At 35.9% G+C, this 22,712-nt stretch overlaps 2 protein-coding genes across 3 annotated transcripts; both read right to left on the bottom strand.

Moving 5' to 3' along the window:
• Window positions 1-284: 284 nt before the first annotated feature.
• On the bottom strand, window positions 285-1,534 carry LOC133877210 (RING-H2 finger protein ATL63). Its single transcript, XM_062315463.1, has one exon. The coding sequence runs from the start codon at window positions 1,210-1,212 to the stop codon at window positions 463-465; it is 750 nt and encodes a 249-aa protein (XP_062171447.1). The 5' UTR covers window positions 1,213-1,534; the 3' UTR covers window positions 285-462.
• Window positions 1,535-2,975: 1,441 nt separating this feature from the next.
• On the bottom strand, window positions 2,976-19,351 carry LOC133877209 (6-phosphofructo-2-kinase/fructose-2,6-bisphosphatase). 2 transcript variants are annotated; one of them, XM_062315461.1, is made up of 23 exons: window positions 19,019-19,349; window positions 18,833-18,896; window positions 17,942-18,237; window positions 17,326-17,538; window positions 16,774-16,983; window positions 16,571-16,666; window positions 16,250-16,348; window positions 16,110-16,139; window positions 13,850-13,903; window positions 12,934-12,987; window positions 12,772-12,849; window positions 12,570-12,661; window positions 12,434-12,491; window positions 12,258-12,332; window positions 11,711-11,758; window positions 8,908-9,005; window positions 7,542-7,617; window positions 4,616-4,678; window positions 4,380-4,471; window positions 4,133-4,201; window positions 3,953-4,016; window positions 3,795-3,860; window positions 2,976-3,222 (listed from the first exon to the last, which is right to left on the bottom strand). In XM_062315461.1, exons 1-23 carry the CDS (start codon window positions 19,211-19,213, stop codon window positions 3,145-3,147), a joined length of 2,268 nt encoding a protein of 755 aa, XP_062171445.1. In that variant the 5' UTR covers window positions 19,214-19,349; the 3' UTR covers window positions 2,976-3,144. The 2 variants fall into 2 exon arrangements, with proteins under 2 accessions (XP_062171445.1, XP_062171446.1); XM_062315462.1 differs by lacking the exon at window positions 11,711-11,758 and having other exon boundaries at window positions 19,019-19,351.
• Between the last annotated feature and the right edge of the window lie 3,361 nt (window positions 19,352-22,712).

Raw genomic sequence — 22,712 nt, 5'->3', positions numbered from 1 at the left:
CACCTATCCGAAACTGAGTAAGTCTTATAATCTCCTCTTGCTACTTGAATTGCATGAAATTTGAACAGCCAATAGTAATATCTAATTAATCTCAGCAAATACCAAATTAGCTCCTAAACAATGGATTTGGGTTAGGGGCTGAAATTGAATTTAGGACGTTAGAAAAAACTACACTGCATATGTTTTTGTTTACAACACCTAAGGCTAAACTAAATCCCAAACATGAAACAACATCATTCAGTCAAACAAATGAGAACTAGTGATTAGGAACAGGAACACAAGCATACGATCAATCTCAGTACTATTAGAACCAACCAAAATAGATCGACGTTCCACGCAGGTAGTATCAACAGGCCCAATCACAAAACTCTAACAAAAAGATGACAATTTGCCATGAAAGCTATACAACAACAGGAGCTAGGTATCGACATTCACAGTGATCTCTCTCTCTCTCTCTCTCTCTCAAGCATGAGCATCCGCTTCATTCGCATTCGACGACGGGAAGACCTTGCGTTCTGATCTATTCCTGCTCAGCATCCTCTTCAACGAACAACCCAGCGACGAAGATGGCGAAGATACCGATACAGAATCGCCAGCTGCCGCCATGGCCACTACATTCTGATCATGATCAGTAGTCTCATGGATATCAATCACAACCTCCAATGCAGAATCCCCATCACCGATCAAACCCAACTCGGAAGAATCCGCAGTTGAAGAAGTCGTCGTCCCGTCAACGTTAGCCTCAGACACCGCCGGAGCTCTGCAAATGGGGCAGTTGGAATGCAAACTCAACCACACGTCGATGCACTCCACGTGAAACACGTGGCGGCACTTGGGCAACTCCCTCCCTATCTCGTTTTCCTCGAACGGGCTCAAGCAAACGACGCACTCCGACTGCCCATGCTTGTGCTCCTCCGAGCTGTACACGAACAGAGGGATCGTGGCGATGGCGGACGGGTCGAGGCCTTTCGTGGGAGAGTTGGAAAGAGAGGCGTCGTCGATGGTGAATGTATGGAAATGGCGGAAGCGAGTGGGCCGGAGCACGTGCGAGACGGTAATGGAGCGTCGCCTCCGTTGCTGGGCTTGCGCCAAGAACCAGTTCGCGCAGATGTGGAGAAGCAAGACGAAGAGGATTACGACGAGTAGAGATATTACGGCGACGAACATGATGTTGCCGTCATGGGAGAACATGGTCTGGACGAAGTGGCTCATTGTGAGAAGATGTCCAACCAATGGAATCTCCTTCTTCCTTTTCTATAGCGTAGCGCGTAAGAGAAAACGTTTACGTGAAAATACAGTCGTTGTTAAGGATTAAACAATGGGGGAATTGGGATCCCACTATACATATGCGTGTACTGTTAGCAACATCCTCTCTCTCTCTCTCTCTCTCTCTCTCTCTCTCTCTCCCCCTCTCTCTCTCTCTCTCATGTATGTGAGTGTGTGTGGGGGGTACTTTGAAGTCAAAGGAATCCCTTTATTCAAGGAGATAATGAGACTCATATGCACGGGAGAGGAGAGAAAGGGGCAGAAATGGACGACTCGTGAAGGCGACGGCAGCAGAGGGTGGGTGGGGGGTTATTTGATTCATGCTGTGTTTCATATATATTTGTTTACTGTGGGGGTGGTACGGTTCACAAGACCAAAGAGAAGGTGGTGGATTAGTATTAAAGTAATAATTGACTTTCAATGGTGGAATTGTTAGAAATCATTTATGAGATTTAATTTCATTTTTATTTGATTAGGGAAATTTTACAAGTGATTTTTTATAATTATTTATCCGACTCATTTACAATTCGAACAAATAATTATAGACGATCCGGATTCGAACAAATAATTTGAATAGATGGTCAAACAATTCAAAATTTATTTAAACCAGTAGGTCTCGTATAAGATCTTCCATTACTTAATACTTATCTAAATAACTAATAATTTGAAGAGATAATTATTGTAGATCCTTATTAAGAGATTCTCTGTCTGATTGTTAACCAGTCAGAACAGATAATTACAGAGTATCGTCACTTAGGCCCATTTTTTCAGACCTTTTCCGGGTCCATGTTTCCTTGACTAGTTTTTGGTATTTTCTTGTGTGGTAGACTTGCAGGGTTGACGGGGGACCCACTCGAGTTATATGTCTATATTGGATCAGGGATCATCAGGGGTACCTTGTGAATCTAACCAGTACCCAGACAAGGTCTTCTTTTGACTCTACAGCCGTGATCTGCTGCTACTAGAGTTAGCTTCCACCTCTTTTTGCTGCAAGTTTTAGGCAAATTATCAAACTCTAGCCTTCATTATAGGCTCGTGAGTCGTGACCTCCGACCCATCTCATGATCAATGTACCAGACTTATGACAGACCTTAGATTCAGTCATAGGCACACAATCTATATCCAAAATCCAAAAACTTCTTGGTTGTGGAGAACCCTACGCACCCCAAAAAAAGAAAAAAGCCTACAATGAATGAATAGAGGGCACTCTTTATAATGAACTCCCCGCTTAAGGGTCACAATTGTAACATTCAAATTCTGTCAAAATATAAATATAAAACTACTTAAATCAACCTTAATTCAATCTTGTTAATTAAACGGGTCAATTCATCAATCCTAACCCGTTAATTTCATGTTATATTTGTATCCTTATGTTTCGTCGTGTGTCGAATTAAGATTGTGTCAAGATATGAGTATTAGAGTATAGCTCAATCATAACTCAACCCATTTAATTAAACAAGTCATCTCCTCAACCTTAATCTGCTAATTTCGTGTTAAGTTCCAGGGTTCGCGGGTTGTGTCAAATATTGCTAGACCCAGTCCTGCTATTCTTTGTTTTATGTTCTAAAGACAAACACGTTAATAAACAACTCAAAATACAAAAACAATTTCACCTTTATATCATATCAAAAAACACTTTTTCAAACCAAAAACAAAATACCCATCTCAAAATAAATTAACCAACATAACCTACTTATTTCATGCAGAGATGAAAAATTAAGTCATTTCCCATTAATGATTATTGAAATAATAATGCAAAGTCTCTTTATGCTAATGTTACATCTTGTTAACGAATGATGATTAAAAGAATGCAAATGCAAATTTGCCTCAACAGTTTTGAGTTACAAACTTAAAAACTAAAAGTTCTTGTAAACTTATTTAGTCCATGAGTTTGTATCTTTTCTCTTGGACCCCTGTAACTCCCATTTGAATCTCTATGATAGTATGGAGCGGGACCTGAAAACCAGTATCCCAATTATATTAGGATGTAAAAAAACTAGTATACTAATTCCATTAGGATGTAGTTCCAATACACCCAAGCAAACAAGACAAAATAAAACTCCAGAACATACGCTAAACTGCTCATTCAACACATGAACATCCAAATTCTGACTGACGTCTATAGTAGTATAGTTCTCATGATTTCCCATCAAATAGAACATATAGAGATCTCTAATAATTTTGTTGCAATTCGGACCGCAAATGTAAGAATTCTTTTGGGACCTACTTGTCCGAGTGGCAACAAATGTTGTCCTTATGGGGCTCACTTGCCCGAATAGGTCTCGAGCAGGTGGGCTCTATAAAGACTCTCGCATTTACTGTCCGAATTTCTAGTAATTCAAGCAATAAATTGTTGAGAATTTGAGTCCAACTAAAACAAATCGTTGTATGAAAATCCGGGTAAGGATGATATTCTTATAACGTAGTAGAGGAGCAAGATCCTTATATCCCTCTTGCCCCAGTTTAACATGCAACAAGAACTGTAAAACATAGTCAACCATAAAAATAAATGATACAGGCCATATTACCTCAATGTGTGGAATTTCTTTCAGAGGCCTATCAGCAAAATAAGCATATAATGCTCTCAATACTGCCTGCAAGAATAAAGAAATAAAGAAGCTTAAAAGGATCCTAACCACAACATCAAAATTTCATAAAAGCACAAGTTCCATATGAAGTATATAACCTGGTGAGATATCACTACAACAGGTGCCCGTTGTCGTTCAAGCTCAATAATTACAGGCTCTAGCCTGCATTAGTAGAGATGTTAATAACTTAATACTATTGAACAGGTCGGGAAACTATGTATTCAAAGACTTGAGAAAACTCACGAATCATTAGTACTACAAAATTACAAATTACATACCTTTGAATAACATCCAGATAAGACTCCCCACGAGGATACCGATACCTCAGCTTGTCCTTCTTACGTGCCCTGTTATTTTATAAAGACATAATTATAAAGGATGCATCTCACAGCAAATACAACTTACTCATACCAGCAAAAATTTACTGAACAAACTGTTATTTGGATAGATTTAGAAAAGTATATGCGTGCTTCATCTTTACCTTTTGAACAGAAAGGACAAAAAAAGAAAAAGAAAAAAACATACTCGTACTCCTCAGGCATGTTCTTCTTTATCTCTTCATATGACATTCCATCACACACTCCAGCATATATCTCATCGAGTGCACGCCATTGTATCTACCAATATGTAAAAAATTACATTATATCCAATAGGTAATTGTAGATATAATTCCTAGATCTATCTAGCACACCAAAATCAGCCTAAAGAATATGGCTTAAGATGGTGATAAGTCAATGACATTCCAATGGATCAAAACAAACCTTAGGGAATCCACCAATTGGAGTTGCTGTCAGAATTGTTCGCTGCAGAGTGCTTGTCCAAATCTAAAACCACAACAGTCAAACGAAATTAGCCATTAGATCCAAGAAGTTCAAGAATTGATAGTTGAAAGTCAATAGACGTACTTATTTGTAATATCAGGAATGTTGGCACTTTTACAACCCCCCCTCCCCCCCCCCCCCCCAAAAAAAAAAAAAAAAAGCTCAAAGAACATATTCAAGTTGGTTAGTCTAGAAAAGTTTTACGTGTGTAAACATTCTTCTCTTTTTTCTTTTTCTTATTTTTTTAACCCAAGACCATATGGTCCAAATGTTGTCACCTATTTAAAACGAAGCCGGAACTATACAAATAAAGCTACCCTGAGACCTAACAGCTGTATTACTGCTTAGTTATTGTCTTAGAAGTACTCTTCTTGCTTCTGAAACCATGTAAAATGGATTTTTTTTTTTTTTACTAGTAATCAAGATATCATTAAAAGTATACGGCATCCCCAGCCTCAGGTACACATGAAATATACAAGAGAAACCACCTAACTACTAGGAGCAAAAGAACAAGAAAATCATAATAACTAATCACCTAAGGCGAAACAAAAGTAGGTATTGAAAAATAAAGATTAATCTCCTTTAAAGTTCTCTCACAGTCATCAAAACTTCTATCATTCATTTTCTTCTAAAGAGACTACAAAAGGCACTTGTACCATCTTCCACACATCAGCACTCTGAGTGCTGCTAGCAGTCTACCAACAAGCATACAAGACTACTCGTCTAAGCATAACCCAAGACAGTCCCAACCGACTGAAGAACACATTCCACATAGCCCAAGCAACCTTGCAAATGAAAAAGAATATGATCCGTGGACTCTTCATTCCTTTTATACATACAAACACCTATTGACCATAATGACGCGCCGCTTTCGGAGATTGTCCATGGTAAGTACCTTTCCTAGGGCCGTCAACCAAGCAAACAAGGTCACCCTCAATGAAGCCTTAGTCTGCCAAACACTCTTCCAAGGAAAGCAAAAACCATCATTACAACTCATGACTCTGCAAAAGGATTTAACACCAAATAATCATCTTTTGGAAGGGACCCATCACAGCTTGTCCCCACCTTCCCGTCTCACTCTCCCTAAATACAACACTCGAAAAAGCGAGGTAAAGACATCCACCTCTCAATCATAAGCCACTCTAGTAAAGCTCACGTTCCACTGAATGGAACCTCCAGGGAATTCCATGTGATCCGCAACAAAAGCATAATTTGCGCACGTAATACCAAATAAATCCGAAAAAGGCTTCTTTAAGGGCCATATCCCCACACCACAGATCATGCCATAATCTAACTTTGGAGCCATTTTTCACCTCAAATCTAGTATGATTTGAAAACTTAAGGACAAAATTATGAGAAGATAGGCTAAGAAGTAGTGTTAAAGTAGTAGTTTATTTAATAATGATTACTAGTTGTTTTAAGATTAGTTTTCATCATTTTATGATTAGTTTTTATCATTTATTTTAGGATTGAGACTTCTCATTAGTTTGAATGTTATCCTATTGTAAGTCAATTTAAAGATTGCTCAATTTTAACAAAGGCATCCAAAGAAATTATCTTCCAAACTTGCGTTTGAAAGAGGCCAGGTTCCCTCTAAACCTCTAAGGAACCTACCCTAAATTTATCTTGTTACGCGCTAGAGAAATTGAGCACGTAACATTTGGTATAAGGGCCAAGTTGCCCATAACCCACACATCCCAGATTATGGAGAATTCACGTCTAGAATGTATCAAGCCACTAATGGATCGTATTTCAGCGCTTCCACGGAGCAAATGATTAAAGAATTACAAGAGAGGAACCACACAACGAATGACAACCTTGACAGCATAGGGGTTGAAAAAAACCAGGAAATCCAATGTTCTCAGCAACCATAAACAGTGTCACCCCCACAGCCCTCACAACCAAAAACACCAACTGATTCTAGCCACAACATGGTCAGCCCAAGAACATCACTGCCTTGCTTGGCACTAAATACACAGAATCTATCGCCGTACCCCTTGCAATCCAAAACACCCACTGACCATAGCCACCACTCCAGCAAACCACATGACCCACTCCACCATGATGTTGAAGCCCCACCACCACAGAACAGACTGCACCATCGTGTGTGGCCATTTCTGCATAGAATGGGCAGCTCCATCATGATAGGGCCATGCCGACCTGAAAGCAACTTGGAGCACCTCTTGCAACATGTACACAAGTCTAGTTGCCCTGTACTGCCAATCAAGGGGAAGATGAGTGGGCTTGGTGTAATAGTATACTGGGCGTTACAAAGACTCCATGCAATGTGATTGGCACTGCACAGGTCGTACGCTCAAAACAGAGCACGACAAGAATGGGTTTCAAAGGAAACCCACGAGCTGTAGTATGTTTCGCATTGGTCCCTGGAACAGCTCACGACATGCGTGGAAGGAGCAATGGCACCAATGGAGATCCAATCACAACGGAAATTGAAGAGGCTTGTTAAGGAGGAAGAGAACCACCTTCGAAATAGCCACCACGAAAACTTCTAAAATCATCCAGAGAATTATTTTCCAAACTCACGTTTGAAGGAGGCCACATTCCCTCTAAGAACCTACCCTAAACTATCTTGTTATGCGCTCAAGAAATCGAGCATGTAATAGAAACAACAATTACCAATTTGTTCCTTGAGCAAGAAAAATAATTTTTAAACGTTAACTAAATGATATTCATATTCCCAACTTAATCAGCTGTTAGAAGTGAGACATAAAAGTAGATAATTTGTTTGCTGAGCAAAGGGGGTGAGGTCCTTTACAGTTCTAGAAAAAAGAATCAACTTACAAGCATTGCTTCATACTAAAATATACCAAAAAAATTAACTATCATGCATATGGATGAAGCTTACAGAAGCAGCCCTTTCTGATTTGAGTCGCTTTTCGACAAAGTTTGCAAGTTTTTTTGAATAAATTTCTCCACGATCACTGTACAAACAATTTGCCGTATAGATGGGTAAGTGACACTCAGAATATAAAACTCTGTTGTTGAGGAAACAATGTGTAACTTCAACAGCAGAGTGGATCAAAATGCATCTCCAGCATCAAAGAAAATGAAACGTACATTTACATGGACAGGGCTAACAGTTATGATGGGCCAAAAGTCAAAAACTAATCAGATGACAGAAGAAGATTGATACAGATAAACAGAAGTTCAGATTATTATAATAGAATTTAGAGTTAATGAAACTTAACAAGTGGAATTACCATTGGCACATGTACATCATTATTATGGTTATATACTTAGTATTCACTTTAAACATCAAACAAGAAGCACATACAACGACTTTCTAGGTTCTCAACCAGCAGCTGAACATGACCTTCATTTTTTGATGCATTTATGAGTAACAGTTGGCATTTGCATTGATTGTCTTGATAATTAAATGTCTATGCAATTAACAGTTTTTGTAAACCCGTTGATTTTTGTGAAAATCAATGATTGGTGTGCTTTTCTTAGAAGCCATTATTATTACCAACATTTTATATATTTATTGTACACCATGGAAACCACCCAGCCTCAACCAATTACTAGCACTCATGATTTTCACTCTATTTTTTTGCCATGCCTGCATTATTTACGAAATTTATGTTCTTAAGAAATTCTCAGGATCAAGGATAAAAGGCTAGATTTCAGTCCTTTGGAATTTGTGCTTGAAAAAATGGCTTTTCGGTCTATGAAGACAGATCTTAAACAAACTCAAGTAGGGTCACAGGACTGCAACAAAATGGGTTTCTGTGTCCAAGTCTACAGTGTGTCCCTAGTGGAAGAGCTAGCAGTACCTCCAATCAAAGGAAAAAGGAGGGGAGATTCCAAATTCTACTGTCAGATTGTCAATATCAAACTTATTCCTTGTAAACATTTTCCCCATAAAGGAAACTTTCCTCAGAACCCACCAGCTACACTACTGCAATATGATCAATCCTTTGTTTCTTGCATGTTTTACTTGGTTCTGAACTGCATTTATAGTATTCATAGAAACTTTAGAAGAAACATTTTTAAAAAAATTTGAAAATTCAGCTATTAACAAAATATCATCAGTATAAGCTGATGAAAATTAGCGATGCTATCAAAGTATGTAGGTTATCCAAGATAGAAGACAAATAATAAAAGCAAGTGTTTAATTTCTACAACAAGTGTGGAAATTCACTCATGAACTTCCAATTTCTTAGAAATAGCAACAGTAAAATACTATCTTGACTGTTGTTAGAAAGATATACCTCAATTCAGTGTCACCCCCAATCCTGCCTCTAACATTATCCATACTCTCCCCGTGTCGAGTAAGTAAAATTGGGCGAGGTGTGAGATGTGTGTTTACCTGCAACAGATATAATGAAAAGACATGCCAAGAATATGAACATGAAATCAAGATAGTAACAGCAGAAAAAGATCTCATTTCTACAAAAGATAACTCTATACTATAGTTACTGGATGTAACACCCCGGTCCTACATTGGAAAGATGAGGTGTAACCCACACAGAATAGGTGATTTATAAAGATGATCATGAGTACTAAGTCTCACATTGCCTAGTTACTAGGTGAAATTGGGCTTTGGGGTGATAGCGCAGATGTGACTAGCACATTTTTTTTTTTTTGTTACAAATGGTATCAAAGCCACCTAGTAATGTCAGACCATGTGGTACTAGAGCACCATATAACGTGTCCCTGACGAGGATGTCATGAGTTTAAGGGGGGGAGTTTGTAACACCTCCCTCCCACATTGGAAAGATGAGGAGTAACCCACATAAAGTGGGTGATTTATAAAGATTGTCATGAGAGCTAAGTCCCACATTGCCTAATTACTAAGTAAAACTGGGTTTTATAATAGATTCTAAGAACGCTTCAAATTGACTAATCCTTTTGGGGTAATAGTGCAAATGTGTCTAGCACTTTTCTCTGGATCGTTACACTGGACCCTGCGGGAATCGCATTCCAGTGTGCACAACCCTAATTACAGTATATTCTTGTTCTAGTTCTCTAAATTTGGCAATCCCAACTTCAAAGAGTAAACAATTGATTTCATCTTAGATTAATGAAGGACAAAAGGATATTTTATCTATTTTCTATGGTTTTTCCCTTTTTGAAAAAAATAGAACATTTGACTTTATCTCATATAAAATAAGAATCATAACTAATCTTTAAAAACTTTTTCCTTATTGAAAGAGTAGAATATTTGATTAAAAAAAAATCTTTTATGATTTTTAATAGTTATATTTTCCTTTTGAAAACTATACAATATTGGATTTGACTCATACTCAAACTAAAAATCTGAAATGGATTTGTTTTTCTTTTCATATGATCTCATGCACAAAAAAAAACAAGTGAACTAATTTTGGGTTAATTAACTTTTTCTCCCATAAACTACCAGTCGTTGTCAATATACCTCCATGAATTGACACTCTAACCACCCAACTGCATTGAACTACCATTTACTTACCAAAACCCCCCTTCCACCAATCAATCTCGTTAAAAAACTTGAAATGATACAAATACCCTAACTTTATAACAAAATTTACATATAATACCCTTAAAATAAAACAAATTAAAAAAAGAAAAAGAAAAGACGATGGCTCGCGCGCCACCCCCGACCTATGAGGTGGCTGTGCAGCCCCCCAGCCCCTAACGTCTAAAAAGAGAATATTCCATTCGATTTAACGAGATTCCTTAACGGCGGGGGGTTTTGGTAAGTAAATGATAGTTTGATACGGTCGGATGGTGAGAGTGTCAGTTCATAGGGATATATTAACAATGACTGGTAGTTTATAGGGAAAAATGTAATTAACCCACTAATTTTTAATATTTTCTTTTGAAGTTATGTTAATGCAAATGGTAATTATACTATTTTATCCTTAAACGATTGTGTCTCGTGATATTTTGATTTTCTGTGTTTACATATGCTACATATATTTAAAATTAGGGAAAACTACAATTTAGCACCCCAAACTACCAGTCATTTTGCAAGTAGCCCCACGAACTACCAATGCTTGGACTCTGGCCCCCAAACTATCAAAAAGTTTAAAAAATGCCAATTTTGTCGAAATATACCTTAAAACCCATTTTCTTTTTAAAAATAAAAAATAAAAAAATAGAAAATAATTTATTTTTTTTAATTTTTAATTTATTATAGGCATATTTTGACAAAATGGACCATTTTTAAAACGTTTTGGTAGTTTGGGGGGCCAAGGTACAAACGTTGGTAGTTCGTGGGGGGGCTACTTGCAAAATGGCTGGCAGTTTAGGGAGCTAAACTATAATTTTTCATTAAAATTAAGTAAGAAACCAACTAAGTCTACCCCCACCATACTGCATGCCGGGCACAAGAGCATACCACATTCCTCTACCCATACCACGAACCCAAATGTACCATCTTCAGAGTAACCTAGCTGTTACTCAATCAAAACTTAGTGTAGCAATGTAAAAGTCAACCCCTTATTTACAAGCTCAAATTAAGCCGAAGAAATCTGTTGGAAAATATAAATGGGGAAGCTTTTATTTCTACTATTAATACAATGTCCATATGTTTGCATTCACGAGAGTGGCTAGGACATTTTTTTCTCATAATATGATCTTATTCAAGCCAGGTTACTTATCCGAAAAATTATCCTGTTCAGGCCAAATGGTGATCCCTATTGCAGATGAAACATGGAATATAGCATATAGAGATGCAGTGTGCAATACATCCTAAAGCTATCTTTGACAAAATACGTATGCCAACTGTTTACATAGTACAGCCACTAGGACAGAGATGTTCATTAAGAAATTGAAAAATGACAATTCTTTGCACAACGGTTATGAACCAAAATCCTCGTTTCACCATGTTAAAGATTCCTTCTGTGTAACCAAGGCTAATCCATGCAACATTAACATCATTTTTCATATGCATTTATTTGTGTATCCAACTTTACACGATATATATTGGCTAAGATTAGCCAAACAAGAAAAGATTCTAAAGATCACAAAGCCTCACAAAATCAGGAAGACATAAAAATATGCTAGGACCGTATTTTTCACAGGACAACATACCAAGAAAAACACAATCCGCCCAGGAAGATAACCACTGATATTGTTCACCTGAACAAATAATAATAATAAAAAAAAAGGTCTTCAGTAAATTGAAAATCATAGGACACTACTGTAGACCAAAATATTAGGAAGACTAAATACATGAAGGAACATATAACCAAGGATTTTTGGGGAAAAAGAATAATGACAACTTACAAGAAACAACAAACATTGTTAATGGACAAGAAGTGACCCATGCCACTCCCCTTACCTGGCAGGAATGCCAGTGCTATAAACTAAAGTACTATTTAATTGAATTCAAGTTTAAATAAAACAGAAAGTTATCAAGCACTGCTATCTTCAACAATATGAGGTAGTGAATTCATCAAATACGTCTGCGCTAAAGCAAACAATCCATAACTAATACAACATCCAAAATCTTGACAATAATCATCAAGCAATTTTTAACAGATAAACATAGTGCACAATTAAAAGAAAAACATAAATTCAATAGGTTCACAACATTTTGACGTAAGATCCTTCTTACTAACAAAGTTCGCGAACTTACTTGTATTTGCCCACCATGTCCACTGACCATATCAATCATTTTAATGTAAGATCCCTCTTCTACTGGCTCATAAACCTTGGAAGAGGAGTGACGTGTATATTTTAGCATGCTAATAAGCATTCCTGTAACCAAATCTCACTAAGAGCAAATCATATAAGTGAGTTTGAGAGAATTACTTTTTCATAATTGTCTAATCGAGTTTTGAAGTCATGATATCCCGCCTCAAAATCTGGCCTGCAGGAGCACAGAAATTATTAGGCACACAACTTTGAATCAAGGTAAGAAGCAACTGGTTTCAGAAAGCAATCATACTCTTCTGCATAATCAGGACTTTGTTGAATTTTTAGACGTATATTTCTTTCAATAATGCGTTCATCGTTGCAGATTGTCTCCAGAAAAATAATCTGCATTAAAAATAAAATAAAATAAAATAATGTATCAATGGCCTAAACTATTTATATTACTTTTCATACATGGGATTCCTTAACTATACCCAATGCTGTCATCATGGTACCTTGCATTTTCCTTCAGCCATTTTCATAAGCATGTTCCTTCGTTTCCTGGTACTGTTTGTGGCATCAAATATCCCTACCTAAAACCAAATCAAGATTAATGAGAAAATGGATTAGACAGAAACCTCAGATATATCAAAAGAATCTAATATAAGAAAACTTACCTGGCCACCTTCTTGCATCCAAGATATCATGTCTTCCATAGCCAAGGCTGCTACCTAGTAGCATGTGATATATTAAAACTATTTTACAAAGAAGAGGGTTAATATGGTGTTAATATTACCAATTATCAAAAAAAAAAAACAAAAACAAAAGTGCTAGTAATTTTATATTTATGACAGATTGGTCTTAGTAGGATGATACACCCACTTCACAATAGCATAAACAACCAATTATTGTCCCTCATCACCATATTCATGTGGTGAATTCATACCCAAAGATAACCTCATCAACATAAGCCGAACTGCTGAATCATTTAAACATTGTGTCTCATGGTGTGTTTACTCCTTTCCATCCTTCCTTGATTTATTTTGTTGCCACTCTGTTTGCTTCTCATTAATGAATACTTACTCCACTTAATTATCTCTGGATCATGCCATCCCATTTATGAAATTCAGATTTCAAGTATCAAATAATTACTAAATATCTCTATAGACTACTGTAGGATATTCTCAAATGCAACAAATGCTAATGTTTATTCAGCTGGAATCATCCATTCAAATAGTAATCATTACTTATACATTTGTTTTTTAATAAATAAAAAACAAACAATCCAAAAATGCTAATACAGTAACATGTAATCAGAACTTATGCAAAAGAAGATATAAAAGTGAATTATGACCTTCAGATTTCCAATCATTAAATTCATAGAAAAGTGCATGCTCAAATCACAGAGAAACTTTTAAGAAACAAATCATTTGGTCCAACAGAGTAACTCCGTCCTTCACAGAAATGACATCATTCGTTCAATGATTTGACAGATAAGTACTAATAAAGAAAACCTGACTTGTACACTATAGAAAACAAATAGATAATCACACGATCTACTCAAAGCAATAAATCATTCTGGAGGATATTCACCTCATTACGTGCTTCCATGCCTTCGGGATTGTCAGCTCGGAAAAAATCTGCAGACTGCAACAAGATATTTATCATCCATCAAGAATCATTGAAGAAAGTTGAGAAAACTAATGCAATCTTCTTCAGATTCAAAAAATGTTTGAAAAAAGAAACCTTGGCCTGATGACAAACTATGAAAACCCCAATATTTTAAACACAACACTTTCTCCTGCAAAAACTTGGGCTCCCTCTCTCCTAAACTACGAAAACCCTGACATTTCAGAGACATAAGACTTCCTCCTGCAAAAACTGTCATACCACTTTGATTAAAAAGGCCCCAACAATTGTTGGCCGGCCACCACAGTTATATCCCACTATTAAACCCAACTCCTCCTTGTTAGAAATCAATATATCCTAACATCAAAACAGAGTCATAGCATCCCTAGGCCCAAGCCACAACTCGGTTCTCTTTTCCCCTCCTCATTCCTCAGCAAATATTGCAAATTAGTTTGCCGAAGAGGACCAGAAACCCAATCAAATCCTATTAATACTATGTAGAAACTTTCCGCACACACCTATAGCTATTTAATAAAGAATTCTTAAAATAGTGTTTCCTCTATATCTATTGCCTTGTACATCAACTCCACAAAGTTGGGCAAGAATGTGAAATTAAAAGGTTGTGAGCCTACAATCACATAAATAGTATCACAAAACAAGTGTAACTGGATGCATTTGTTGCGACACAAAGATTTTCCTGAAAATATTTTCCGCATTTCCCAATGTTTGGTGCAAAGAAAAAAAGAAAAAAGAAAAAGAGGAAGAAGATATTCAACAGAAATTATTTACAAAGTCAACAAAAAATAAGTGGTTTAGGGTGAAAAATGGCTTAGTCCATCTTCTGCCTGCTCATTTTAGGGCCAAAGTGCACGTATTTTTTCATGAAAATTTTCTAAGCGCTTATTTCGAAGAAAAAAAAAACATTTATAAATTAACAAAACACCAAATCTTTGTCCATAAGCATTTATACTTGGTAAAAAATTTAATTTTTATTATTTTCTTCATGAGAAATCAATCTATCCAGTCAATAGATTGATCTTCTAGTTTCTCTATGTTATATATCTTTTTTTTTATAGGTAAACAAATTGCATTAAAAAAGCGTAAAAGGCGCTCCTAAGCATACAGGGAGTATACAAAAAGGACACCAAAACAAAAGAAAAACAAAAAAAGAAGAAGAACACCCGAAAAACCCAAAAGACAGTAGAAAAGTTACATCAAACCCCCAACTTCTTGCCTCTAACCCTACTGGAACCCACACCCCTAGCATCGAAATTAATCGAGCATTCTAAATTCTTGACCTCTCTTTTCCCCTTTTTCCTTTTTATCTTCTTTTCCTTCTTAGGAGGGGAGTCAAAGTCATAGCGCTGATCCTCGATCCAAGCCAAGAAGTCCAAAAAACCTTTCTCATCAGATCCCAAGACAATCTTTGCCGCAACCCTAGTTCCTGAGTCCTGAGCCGGAATCCGACAACCCAAGGCAGAGATGGTTGCTGAAGAACTCACCACCTCCACAAACGACGGAAAACGACGGACGTCCTGTACCTTTCCCCAGCTTAACTCCCGACGGAGAACCACCAGAGGGAGGCAGACCGCCAGAAGACGAAGACCCAACCGTGGATCCCAGAAAATCCAAAATTTTGCTCAGCTCCCCAGAAACACGGCTCCACCCTCGCCCGTCCTGACCTTCGGGAAAGAGAATACGCCCTCTCTGGCCTCCTATATCTTATAGTGAATAAAAACTAAAATTATATGAGATTACGTAGAAATATTAAGGATTTTCAGTACGAACCAAAAGACCAAAAATGTTTATGGGATCACTTTCAAAGTGTCAAACACACACCAGAAAATTAGTAGTTCTCGCAGAAAGTATTTACATTCGAAAACATTTTCCGTCAGAAAATGCTTAACTTCAAAACAAATACCACCAAAATTATCGCAAATTCTTTTATTATTATTATTATTATTATTTTATAAGATCACATATTTAGAAATATAGCAAGGCAGGTAGATGTGGAAACTGGCTATCATTTATTAACACTATGAGATCAACTATCCAAATGAGTTTTTCACACAACTATTAAACCTCTACAGATTATAATCAATTTTGCAGCCAAAAATTTGCCTGAAATTAATCATATCCAACTTAAGAAAAATTAGAAGAATGGAAAGAGAAATCTTATGTCAATGAGGGAGATATCTAAGCAGAAAACAGGAAAGAGATATACCTGATTTGCCCCATGCTTCAGCCGCCGATACTGTTGCAAAAAAAAAAAATTATATCAGAATAATCTTCTTCTTCATATTTTTCCCCATTAACTAGAGAAGTCTGACAGGTAAGGAGTATTCATTTAAGAAAATAAATGACCTTCCCAACATTGAAATGCTTGGTCTCATGACCCAACCAACGAAGATATCTGGTAAGTTTAGCTGCAGTGAAAGTCTTGCCTCGAGCTGGCAAACCAACCTAAAGAACAAGCAAATACTTAGAATAATTCATTCTCAACATTTGTCCTGAATTAATTTTATGAAGCAAATGGTGGGAAACTGATGATGCTGGTAATTATTGGCAACACCCAATTTCCAGTCTATTAATGGTCAAGCAATTCTACTCTCATGAAGTTTACACCTGGGAGAACAGTGATTAAAGTTATTAGCCGTTCTGACAAACAGTCATGCAGGGAAATACCAGGACAATAGCCAAATGACGATCCTCCTTTGGTCCAAGCATCTGATCAGCTACAGCTGCAGCTGCAACAGCTCCAGCAGCCGCCGGCATTGAATTCTAACGATTAAAAAGGAGACATGATTATCTAATAAAGTAACAACACTGAAGAAATTAATTAACTTGCACAATCTTCAGTGATTAGAAAAAATGTACTTTTTACAAACCTTTGTTTCTGTGTCCAGTTTGAGATCGACAGTGAAAGTACTTGCACTAGCCGATTTAACTAGCCTAGGAGATCCAACACCCCTATCCACAAGAAGACCTCTGTGACTATCTTGCTTTTGCAAAGGCGAAAATGTCCCAACTGACTTTGATTCAACTATTCCAGAACCTGAATACACCCGGGATGAATCAGGGACAACTATCTCCATCTCCTATGTAAACAATTAACATAAAACATTAGATCCAGAATAATATAGCATTTTACAGAAGAACAAGATAAATTCTGGAGGCATGTGCTATTCACACAGACATATCAAACTTCAGTGTCCTATCTAACATCTTAAACAACAATATCACACTGCTCTGAATCAGCTAGCATGCCAAAAATAAATATATGCTAGCTGTTGCATACAGTAAGTTCCATTCCATAATGGACCAAAGAACACCTGAATGTCAATTGTTATATCCTCATGCTGATACAGCTTTTACTATTACTCCAAAGCCCATAGTAAAGTACAATTTACATATTTGCAAGATGGGAAACCAAGAAAAACCTTTATAGTTGCAGGTCGATCAACAGAAAAACCACCATCCTTAAAGGAATATGAAACACTCCCTGGGCCATCCATGTTGGCAAAAACCCCAGTATGAGCTAATGACCTTGGGGTCTCTGTGTTGTTAGCTGCATAAGCCAAACCTGAATTGGCAGAAGTTAATGGAGCTGGAACAACATAATGTTCAAGATCAAGCTCCAAAGAAGAGCCATTCTGCACAGAAAATGCAACATAAATTTTTTACTTGGGCTATATAAGACATTTCATAATAAATGTCATAAGCTAACGTTTCCAGGAAGAAAGGACCCACTGGAAGCAACTAAACTTCAAAACCAATCAGCTTAACCTCAACATTAAGACTCCATGAATATAATTAAGAGACATAGATAGCTTCTGAATTTGGCTTAGGGAAGAAAATTAAAATTTTAACAATACTATATAAGATAATATGTTGGAAAAGGAACAATATCTTATTTCAATTCTTTGATTGTAGTGCAACTGAGTTTGTTGCTCATTGAATAAGAACATGTCTCAAATTTATTTTCCATCAGAATACCTCTTCAACAAAATAGATTAACAAAGCATTAATGGAGAAGCATTGTAAGTTAAAATGTACCTCGGCATCCATCTCCGGCACTGAATTAATACTGATATCAGGAATACCACGAACAGCTGAAGGCCGAAGGTTCTCCTGATAAGCCCTCCAACTAGCCGCAAGATCAAACGGTGAAACCCTGTCGGCGTGAATGAAGACCCGATACTCAAGGACCTCGTCTGCATTAAGCCTGAATAGAGCCAGCCTTGCATCCCCTTGCAAGGTTCCCCCAGTGAGAATTCGATTGGGACCCTCCTCAACAATACAAGGCGCGTTATTGTACTTGGGCTTCAAAAGGAACTTGAAGTCCAAAGTTTCTACACCCAACGAAAAAAAAAAAAAAAACCCAAAAAATTTATCACTTAATTTTTTTAATTGATATTTGGAATCTTAACATTGACTTTCTTTTAAAAAAAAACTTTCTGTTCTATGAAACTTAAACAACAATCAAAACAATAAGATTATGTAACTAATCAAATAGCCATTGCATGAGGATTGTTTACTGGTTTATTGAGTATTCTATGCTTCCAAGAGCAATAAAAGTACTGAAAAAAAAAATGCTTTAAGCAGCTGGTGCATTCAAAAATTACTGCTTAATTGTTCACGGTGATATCTGGAAATTGAAATGACCAGATTCCTTTTTCTTTTTTCACCGTTTGAAACCTTATTTTCAATAGATAGAAAACCACGCTAATCTTCTTGATTGAGTAAAATTCTTTTTTTAAACAAAAACAACAATTAAACAAAAAATATATTATGTAACTCATCAATTAGCATACTAATAAGCGTGTGTTTACTGGTTTACTGAGCATGCGTTGATGCTTTCTATGCTTTTCCAAAAGCAGTAAAAGTACTTTCAAAAAATGCTCTAAGCAGCTGGGGCAATTGAAGCGATAAAATCAACACAATTACCGTGATTAGGAGGAACAACAAAGCTCAATTCCCACATTGAAGCCGATTCCCGTTCCATCGAAAGCTAAAACAAAGCCCCAATTAAAACCCAAAAAAAAAAAACCATAAAAAACCAATACAACATAACCGAGTGAACACAAAGAGAAAGAGTGTTATAGAGAGAGAGATAGAGAGCAAATTGATTACGGCTTTAGAGGAGTCCCAAGAGCCGACGAGAGGGACGGAGCCGTAGACATGGGGAATGATGTCGCCCTTGCGCTTGTAGTTCTCCATCTTCAGCGACAGGTAGAGCTGCCCGCCCGGTTGGTCCAGGCTCTCCTCTCGCTCCTCCTCGCCTCCATGCGACCCGTCCCCTGTACTCTTCGACGCACCCGTCCCCATTGCTCTTGTTTTCGATTGCTCTCCCCTATGCTTTAAAGCAAAGGGACTGACTAAGATATATGTATTCTGAGTTCTTTTGTTTCTTTTGGTATTTGGATAGGGGGTAGAGAGACAGAGATTGAGAGATGGAGATGAAAACAGATAAAATAACGATGATAAAATTTTGGAGATTTATATATTATTTATTGGCCGATATTACGATGACAAGTATTTTTTGTTTTCAAATTTAAAAATATATTAACACACGCCACCCCCGGCCACCTCTAGGGTGAGACGTGGCCACCCCGACCACCTCTAACGGTGGCATATTTCTAATAGAATTATATTTATTTATGGGTAAGTGTCTAATAAATTTTTAAGTCAACACATGAAATTACTAATGTCAAATCCGCAACAAACTTAAGCAGTAAAAATTAATTTTTAAACAGTGAGGGACTGATTTCAAATCAAGCGTTGATTCAGAGATTTATTAGACAATTACCTTTTTTTATTATGATTGACACGTGTCGTCATCTTATTGGCGTTGCCGCGTTGATGTGGCGCCTAACAGAATTTATTAAAATTTTTAACAAAATTTGACTCTAAGAAGCGATTTGTAAATTAAGCCAATCACATAGATGCCTGAATTAATTTTAATACAAGAGGAAACGATTTGTAATTTAGACCAACCATAGGGATTAATTATGTAATTTTTCCTATTATTAACTCATACCCCCATCATTTTTATTAAAATATTGTTTAAATAATTAAATTTATTATTTTATAAAATAAATAATAATTTAAGGTAGCATCAAAATCAAAATTCTCAATAAATTTGAGTCAAAAATCACAAGATTGCATCCCATAAGTGGAAGTTAATACTGTTATAAACCAATTATTGATAAATAATATAGTATAAATCATATGCATACAAGAAATTAAATCTATTAAATTTTAACAAAATAATTGATTTATCGAGAATCTTATATTCAAATTATAGCATAAAATTTATGGACTAAATTGAGATCGCCGTCAATATCCAAAAAAACATTTGGGATTCTCTGTTGATGTTAATGGCTCTTTGGCTTTTCGCTTGCCTGTGTAAAATAAAAATAAGTCTGAATAAGCTTTTTCTAGTGAACACGTGGAATTCTCTTGTGTGTTGCGCATTCGACCGTTTGTTTCGCCACTACGTTAGGGATAGGGTTGGTGATGAGGAATAGGATCACCTACTTTTTCCCAAATGCCATGCCTACCTGTCATTGTCCGCCACGTCTTCTGAATGTGACATTCATGTAAAACTATATTCACGCCAAGTTTTCTAATTTTCTAATTTGATTATTCTAGCCTACTCATCTACTATTGGTTGAAGTCTTCTCCCTCCCGCCCTCAAAATAACAAAAAATATCATTTATAAAAAAAAACCAAAAAAAGGTAAGAAAAAATTACTCGGATCCTCTCCGGTTCATTTGAACCGAAGAGCATACGGTTAGTTTTATTTGAAGGGTATAGCTGTCAACAAAAATATGAAAAATACAACTTTACCCTTAAAATAAAACTAACTCTATGCTCTCTAGTTTATTTGAGTTGGAAATGATCATTGTCCGAGCTACTTGGAGAGGATCCTTGTCCTGTTGTCCGTGTAGCAGGGACAAAAATCCTTTCCAATTCAAATGAACCGGAGGGATTCAATTAGTTTTTTTTTAGGGGTAAAATTGTATTTTCATATTTTTATAGACAATTTTACCTCTCAAATAATACTAACTGAATTCCTTTAAATTCATTTGAACCGGATAGGATCCAAATGTGTGTAGCTGTGGGTCTTAAGTGATTGTGGGTTGGTTTTTTCTTGAATTAATTTTTTATATTATTAAAACTATTATAATCATTTTTTTTTTCTTGCGAAAGAGATACATTACAACTCCAACTCCAAATCCAATGATTGATTACTAATGTAGCACATGCAGCTGCTTATGGTGGGCAACCCAAACTGCGATGTTACTCTAAGGTTGTATCTATATGTGTAATTTATGAGTAATGTTAAAAGGAAGACTAAAATTCTTATTAAGTTTTAAAATATGAGTATTGGTAAGAATATAATAAATAAATAATTAAAAATAATATATATATTTTTTTAAAAAAAGTAGATAAGAGAATAAAGAATTGCTTGATTGTGTATAGAAAAGGTAGTAGCTAAAGTAAAATTACACTTTTTAATTTGGTATTTTATATAACATTGTTGGAGATGCTCTAATAGTCCATTTGAGTTTGCGATTTTAAACAGTGCGTTTTTAAAAAATTTCGATTTGAAAACTTAATTTTTAAAAATGCAGTTAAACATTTGACAAAATTACAATTTGGCCTTTAAAATCGTAATTTAGCTTTTAAAATTATACGTTTTCAAACATTCGCACATTGTTTGCAATTTGAAAGAACATATTTTATGTGTTTACAAATCATAATTTCGAACAATTCATTTTATGAAATTTGATTTAAATTATACTTTTTTGTTTACGAAATCGCAATACCAAACACACTTTAAATAAAACTCATGTCTTTAATAGAAACAATTTAAAATTGTAAGAATTGATTTGAAATATGGTGAAAACTGGAATATGGTCCACTTAATTTCATGATGAAGATAAATTAATTTACGGTCTAAATTTTGTTTTGTTATATTTAACGATGTACACGATGCCACGTAATTATAAAATTTTAAATGACATAACAATATATTCATCATTTGAAAATATGTACATAATTAAATGTATGTAATTTAAGAGTAATACTATAAGGAGGACTCATGTTATCTTTGAATTCTTCTAAAATTGATGTGGCTTTTAAAATTACCATTAGATGTGTGATAAATCACTATTAGATTTTAATTCGATGGTGATTTTATAAGCCATATCAGTTTTATGAGGACAAAAAAAATACATGGGCCCTCCTTATAGTATTTCTCATAATTTAATATGGACTATAGAATTGTTGTTTGATCCGAAAAAACTCGAAATATTAATTCAATAATTTTCTTTAATGCTCAGTTTGTTTCGACATAAAATGTTTTCCATCGTAAAATATTTGCAACGAAATCATTTATCAGAAAAAATAATTTTCTTAAAAATAATTTTCAGCATTTAGCTTATACGAAAAAATCACAAATGGCGTAAAAACTGAATTCGACAACCGCTGTCAAATTCCGGCCAAAATTGGCTAGAATATGACCAATACAACCGGAATCCGGACAATACGACTAGAATTCGACGACGTCTCCAGATTCCGACACGGGTGTCGAATTTCGGCAATCATCTCCGGAATCCAGCTAGTGTCGCCAGATTCTGGCAATCGGATACCAAAATTCGAGGATCATTGGTAGAAGAGTCGGGTTACCAACAAATTTTAATGTCTGGCGATAGTGAATTATCATAAACGTGTGTGCAAAAATGAATAGTTTAAATCCTTAAAACTGTAAATCGTTTTTCAAAAATTAAAGAGGTTTTTATGGTCAAGTTAAAAATGA

The sequence above is a fragment of the Alnus glutinosa genome, chromosome 9 (genome assembly GCF_958979055.1).
Source record: "Alnus glutinosa chromosome 9, dhAlnGlut1.1, whole genome shotgun sequence".
In the NCBI taxonomy this organism is placed as follows: domain Eukaryota; kingdom Viridiplantae; phylum Streptophyta; class Magnoliopsida; order Fagales; family Betulaceae; genus Alnus; species Alnus glutinosa.
This window is presented reverse-complemented; position numbering and strand designations above follow the sequence as displayed.

Bases quoted from the DNA above. Each gene is read 5' to 3' on its own strand.
- LOC133877210 (XM_062315463.1), bottom strand. From the start codon at position 1,212: ATGAGCCACTTCGTCCAGACCATGTTCTCCCATGACGGCAACATCATG.
- LOC133877209 (XM_062315461.1), bottom strand. From the start codon at position 19,213: ATGGGGACGGGTGCGTCGAAGAGTACAGGGGACGGGTCGCATGGAGGC. The intron at 18,897-19,018 runs GTAATCAATTTG...GCTTTGTTTTAG, and splicing joins CTTGGGACTCCTCTAAAGCC to CTTTCGATGGAACGGGAATC. The intron at 13,904-16,109 runs GTATATCTCTTT...ATCTTGTTGCAG, and splicing joins TGAAGCATGGGGCAAATCAG to TCTGCAGATTTTTTCCGAGC.